We start from the raw sequence: 6,647 nt of genomic DNA, 5'->3' as shown, positions 1-6,647 counted from the left end.
CTGTTGGTGTACTGTTCTAACTGTAGTATTGTTTGCTTTGCGTGAATGCTCCTGGAATGTTGTATGTTGCTATGTTGGTCGTGTTCAGACGGTGAGAAAAACGTTGGTGACCAGGAGTACTTTGACGACCAGCAGGATCAGCAGGAGTTTGCTAACCAAGGCAAGTATAGCATGGGCCTACCTTGATGTCCTATTCACTTTAATCATTCACTCATGTGCATGTGTCTAAATTTGATAACCATAAGGATATCCTAGTTATTTGATGGCATGTTCCCTTGACTCCTTTGGGTTAATTGCATATGGGTAGATTGTTAGTGCTCTAACTGAACATGACCTATACAATGGTTAATGGTTGTAAGGAACTAAAAGTAAAACATGCTTTATAACAACTGATTTATAGGGCGAAGGTGCAAATGACTTTTGATCATGTTGCTCCCGGCCCTCCATAAGGACTTATCTGTCGGTAAAAGCTGGGACTGATAGTGCAACCGTGAGAGTCATATGGCTCTGACTTTAGCTCAGTAATAGGACATTTTCTAGCTTGTTAGAGGTTATCTTTATGGCGCAAAAGGGGCTTGCCACGTTGGGTATAGGGCTGCCTCTGTTTCTATGTGTATAGCCGCGATGGATATGTGCCATAGAAAAGGGGGGTTCCTACATCTGCCTGCCGAGGAAACCTAGCGACCCTAACTTGTTAGAGAAACCTATGAAATGGCTTCATAGTGTACCCGGCCCGCTCACCTTGGCAGTGACATGGGAGTAATTAACCCGGGCATATGGGAATCATGACTCGCGGTGAATGTGCACCACCTCTGCAGAGGGTTACAAACTGTTATAACAGCCGTGCTCACGGTCACGAGCGGCCCGGAAAACTCACAGAATAAATGGTTACTCATTGTGGTTCATTTATGATGGTATACGATGATAATATGATGCAAATGATTCTGATATCTGATTATATGGGTCTAAATGGGCGCTTAAGCATAACTTGATAATACTTGATAATAAAATCTTGACTTACTAAAAGTGCTAACTGCAGTAAACCAGTGTCATCCTTTTCAAGCTTCATAACCCCATGTTATATTGTTAAGTACGGGAAGTACTTATGCTTGTTTACTTTCTATATTTGGATAAAAATCCCGGATGGGTAACAGATGACAACGTATATGAGGAGTTTTCTGAGGATTTTTAGGTTTGTGGTCAACCAGTTGACCGTCCCTGTGATGGAGTTCCACGAGAGAGTTATCATTTTATTTTCCGCTGTGTTGTGTAAGACTATGTGTTGTTATTAATTGTGATGTAAGATACGCCGTGATGATACTTTATATGATTTGTCAACTTGTGTGTGTGACTGATCCCTGAGCACACATGAGTTTAGTGCATTCAATTTTATCCTTAAAATTGGGTGTGACAATTTCAAGAATTCCAAACAGCACAAGGTTTGCCCTTTTTTTATTCTAATATAACGGTGAACATCTCTTTTGGTGCTATCCTGGTGCCAGCAGGCCGGATTGGGGGTAAAAGAGAAAGTAGGTATCTGGGCCGCCCTCGAGCAATTTTGTCCGGATCACACAACAGTAAAACGGAATGCAGGTGAAGCAAAGCAAGCCAATGATTCATTCATTCAGTAGGAGAAAGGAGATGAGATCTCATCTCATACAGAGTTCATTCAGAGTACAGACATGCATGGATGAGTACTCATACATCAGAAATTCAGAATGCAGCAGCTTCTCCTGACTCTGTCACTCCCCTTCCCCGCAAGCAGGCTGACAAACGTTGGAACACTCGCCACACAATGACTGACAGTCTGGCGCAAACACCACTCAGAAGTCCGCGATGCATCGCTATCGCTAGCTATCGCACACGGTCTCTTTTATTTGGGGATCGCCGCAGCCAGCAGAATTATTATTAGGTAGGAGTAGCAGCTAGTAGCTCCTTTCGTTCCTGGGGTGTCCTTCGTCTCTGCAAACGCAAGCAACACCAATTTCAAAGGATGTAAGGGCAAGCCATCAATGGTGGTTGTAGTTGCACTACACAGTCATTAGGTACAGAAGGTGGAAGAGGAAGACATGTACACTTACACCATGGGAGGATCTTCCAGCGCTGGTTGTCGCCCTCGCACCACTTCCAGAGCACGATCTCGGTGCCGTCGTGGACGCCGCCGTGTGCCTTGTCGCCGTGGAAGGCGTCGAAGTTGAGGTAGATGTTGTTGACCATGCGGATGCAGCGGAAGCCGTTGCCGACGTCGCGGCTCTCGGTCCAGAGCACCGACTCGTCCTGGTACTCCGGGTTGTAGGGCACCAGCTTCACGGGGTGGCCCTGCCCCGTGGAGTGCTTGAGCGCCTCGCCAGTGACCTTGTTGACCAGCGCGAAGGCCGGGTACCCTTCCTCGTCCCGCACCCGGGTGCTGTGCCGCATGTCCTTGATCCAGTGCTGGTACTCGTCCCGCGGGTTGGTGGGCGCCAGGCACGCCGTCCCGTTGCGCACCGTCAGGTTGTAGTCCTCGCCGCCGGCCTTGCAGAAGACGCGCACGGGGTGCACGCCGCCGTTGGCGGCGTGGGCCCCCGCCGCGGCGTTCGCCTCGGGGCCCCACGGCAGGATCTTCCAGCTCTGGTTCTCGCCCTTGCACCACTCCCAGAGGACGACTCCGGTGCCGTCGTGCACGCCGCCGTGGTCTTTGTCGCCGTGGAAGGCGTCGAAGTTGAGGCGGGTGTTGTTCACCATGCGGATGCAGCGGAAGCCCTTGCCCACGTCCTTGCTCTCCGTCCACAGCACCGACGCGTCCTCCTGGTCAGGGCTGAAAGGCGCGAGCTTCACCTGCATGCAGCAGCCATGGATCGACCGATTCATCAGCCATGGATCGTTGGCGAACGCAGCACACGGCACACAGCTAGAGCACTCACCGGGTGGGACTGGCCGAGGGAGTGCTTGATGGCGAGCCCCGTGGCCTTGTTGACGAGCGCGAACGCCGGCATGCCTTCCTCGTCCTTCACCCGGGTGCTGAAGCGCATGTCCTTGTACCAGTGCTGGTGCTCGTCCTTGGGGTTGGTCGGGGCCAGCACCACGGCGCCGTCGCGGACGGCCAGGCAGTAGTTCTCGTTGGCGCGGCAGAAGATCTTGAACACCTGGTTTGGCCCCGACGCCGGGGGAGCCGGCTGGTTGTGGTGGTGGTGCCCGAACCACGACATCCTCTCCTTTCTCTCCGGTGCCGGTGCTCGACGAGCTGCCTGTGTTGTGTGGGTGAGGCTGTGAGTGACGGTGGTGCGAGGAGAGGCGCTGCCCCGCCGCCGCGTTTTATAGGACACAAAAGGCTAGCGAGCGGCACCCACCGGCCACCAGTCCAGCACCGGTCCACCACCCCAACGGCTCGCTGGACCTGGACGGACTGGATGACCATTGTGACCAGGAGATGACTCACCCGGTGTACTGCTGCTGAAACGCTTCGATCTCTCATCTCCTGTAGCTGTAATTTGGCAACTAGTAGTAAATGCCTGCCTGGCTTCCCTTTCTCACTGAAGTGTGGGCCCAGCTGGTTCTCTGCGTTGGATCCCTCACCCCACCTCGTGAAAACCGTGTTTACCTGCCGTAAGAGCAAGGCTAATAATACAGCCGGCTTGCTGGCTGTAAAGTTCCTTACAGCCTTCTCTCAACCCACTCATACAGTAGTTAGCTTTTTACAGTTAATACATGGCCCACTTGTCTCTCTCACAGACTTTCTTGGTTCTTGTGCCCAAGCCGGCTGTAAGCTTACAGCCCGCTTCTCCTCTCTCTCCTCCCCTCTCTCCTCCACCTCAGCATTTAGTCGGCTTACAGCCTGCTATTATACTTGCTCTAAGTATGACCTGGTGGTGAAGAAAACAAACTTTGGCAGGTTTTGATAATATATAGCCGTTTGATATCCGGGTATGAGTGTACTGGCAGCAGGTTTGGTCCAGTCAGATGGAGGCTCGTGCCTCTAGCGTGAAGGATTAGTTCATGATGGTGTCATTACCCCCAACGTCTTTCTGCATTATTAGCTGTGTACTCAATGGAGGATACTCCAGCCAAATGTGCACTTGTGAAGGGTTACTGAATTGTAGTTTCAGTATCTAGGAGAGGAGATTACTGTTGCTTGCCATTTGTCAATCGGTCTCCGACTGAAGAAATTCAGAAGTTTTGCACTCAGCTACAGCGCCAGAGCTCTTTCTTTCTTTCTTCCCTTGTTTTCAGAGAATCAGAGACCACCATGCATGCTGAGTCACCGGACCGGACCTAACCTGCAGAATTTCCTTTTGCCAACACGAATGGCAAATTCCCTTATATGCAGTACTACATTATGCGTCTTTTCAATATGAGGAAATTTTATTCTTGTCTCTGCAGAATTTCTAGATGTTCACGTTTCCCATTCATTCACCCACCAGACCAGTGGGCGTAGACAGACGCGTGAGCCCGACGCGACGCTGACTGCCCCGCATAATTCCCTCGCAAATTAATAACGCTGGCCGCTGGGATTCCTGTCCTGTCCTGCTGAGACGAGTGATGGGGGCTTGTAATCTTCTGCACTTTCTGGTACACTAGAAACACCACGGCTTTTTACTTTGAATCGTGGGCACTTTGTGCCTTTTTTGTCTCCACTGTATTGATCTACGTGCCACTCCTCTACTGCTTGCTAGCAAACATTGCGCAGCTTCTAAAGTTCTAAGCACAGTGCTTAGTAGTAGAGTAGTGATTTCCCATGTTGAAAGGGACAGCAACAGACAAGTGAAGTTGCACTGAATTGTACTATCCACACCTGATCATTCACTGCATTTCCAGTGCATAGGTTTCAGAAATGGCAGTTTTTTTGTTATATATATATAAAAAGAGAAAACCATTCCTCTTATCATTGGAAAGCTGCTGCTACTGCATTTCTCTCCATTCAGTGGATCGATTCCGATGAGCACATCCTGATAAGAATGTTCCCGCCGATCATCTGCATCAGGGTCGTCGGCATCTCTGCACCGTTTGGAATGTCCAAAGTTTCGCTGTCACCCTTCTGCATGCTATTACTACCCGGTTTGTTGCAATGCAATTGCCAACTCTGAATCGTTTGGAGTGAAGTCTGAAGAACCATCTCGGTCTCAAGAATAGTCTCAACTCTCAACCACTGCGTCCAACAAAAACCTCTGGAGTAACGTTGGTTGGTGCAAGCAGTTTCATCTCATTCTCCACAAGGCCGAGGGCCAAGGCTAGAGTGAGCCGTTTCCTCGCTCTGCCATTACTGTTCCAGGCAATTTTTATCAGTGGGAGTAGGCGAAATTTGTCTTGTACTACTAGCCTGTAAATGAGGTCTGGCGGCTGGCTGGTCGCTGAGGCTGCGTTTAGTTGGGTGAAATTTGGAAATTTGTCTATTGTAGCATTTTCGTTTTTATTTGACAATTAGTATTTAATCATGGGCTAATTAAGCTCAAAACGTTCGTTTTGCGATTTCCAACCAAATTGTGTAATTAGTTTTTTTTCGTCTACATTTAATGCTCCATGTACCTATCGCAAGATTCGATGTGATGATTACTGTAACATTTTTTGGGAAAACTTTTTGGAAATAAACGAGGCCTCGCTGCTCCTGCTATTTGTCCTGTGCTTTAACGTTGGGGAAGGTACGACACGACGCGCTGTAATGCAGGGTAAGGTAAACCTGGTTGTCCCGGTATTGATTTGGTGAAGGCTAGTTTTGGTTGGCAATCCAATGGGGATGGCCAACAACTCTCTTGATGCGAGAGAAGAACTGGGTCCACTCTGTTCGCAATGCGTGGCAGGGTTCATCTGGACGGTGACGGTGTGTTGACACAGAAATACGGTGATGTGCGAAAGATCTGAGTGAGATCTGTTTTGCTTCAACATAAAACTGCTGATTCTGGAAAAACCCGACGACGTGCCAGTCAATTTGGCCTGCAATTGACGAGGAGAGAAAATCTTATCAATAATTTAAGGTGGAACATGTCGATGCTGCACCAAACAGTTCCAAATGTACGACTAAATAGCCGATTCAATCAGGCTATCGATTAAATAGTCGATATCCGGCGTATCCATAAGAAACGATACAAGAAAACATCATCGGCTAAATGGAACATGATTGATATAAAGTGTTGAGCCGGTAAATTTAATGAAAAGAGTATAGCATGCGAACAAGTCGACTGTCTAATATAAATGAATCAACAAACATTTTGAATCTAATCTATTATTATCAACAGTGAGGCTCGATTGAATCGATACAGCTATGATAATGATGATAAACTAAAGCCAAAGAATCTATAGAACCATCTACGTGTCGACAGATTCATAAAAAATATGCTATATACGCGAGAGTATAGGCAAATCGACTAAAATAGCTGATGCGACCATAGCAAACAAACAAAGTATATATCCTGATTATGAATAAGACCACTAATCGATAATTTCTAATCTAAAGTCTTACCAGTGAGGTTCGATCGGATCGATGCAGCTATGGTAGTGTCATTAGATTAGATCTCATTAACTAATAAGTTTATTTAAGATTGAAACATATATTTGAATGCGTACTATGTTTAATTGGAATAGAAATAGAACAGTCGATCTAGTGGAATTAAGCAAGCTGGAGGTCGATCAGTCGATGTAACCCTGTTTGCTGAAGAACTCGCAGAGATCTACAA

The 6,647-nt window shown here is 47.9% G+C and overlaps 1 protein-coding gene across 1 annotated transcript; it reads right to left on the bottom strand.

The window, feature by feature from the left end:
* Positions 1-1,594: 1,594 nt before the first annotated feature.
* Positions 1,595-3,281, bottom strand: LOC136550603 (ricin B-like lectin R40G2). Its single transcript, XM_066542229.1, has 3 exons — positions 2,904-3,281; positions 2,082-2,817; positions 1,595-1,962 (listed from the first exon to the last, which is right to left on the bottom strand). Coding segments are annotated over exons 1-3 (1,023 nt in total). The 5' UTR covers positions 3,189-3,281; the 3' UTR covers positions 1,595-1,960.
* Between the last annotated feature and the right edge of the window lie 3,366 nt (positions 3,282-6,647).

Source organism: Miscanthus floridulus, chromosome 4 (genome assembly GCF_019320115.1).
Source record: "Miscanthus floridulus cultivar M001 chromosome 4, ASM1932011v1, whole genome shotgun sequence".
NCBI lineage: Eukaryota > Viridiplantae > Streptophyta > Magnoliopsida > Poales > Poaceae > Miscanthus > Miscanthus floridulus.
This window is presented reverse-complemented; position numbering and strand designations above follow the sequence as displayed.

Excerpts from the sequence above, each read along its gene's own strand:
- LOC136550603 (XM_066542229.1), bottom strand. The coding sequence starts at position 3,188 with ATGTCGTGGTTCGGGCACCACCACCACAACCAGCCGGCTCCCCCGGCG. Across the intron at positions 2,818-2,903 it reads CCCTCGGCCAGTCCCACCCG|GTGAAGCTCGCGCCTTTCAG; the intron begins GTGAGTGCTCTA and ends TGCTGCATGCAG.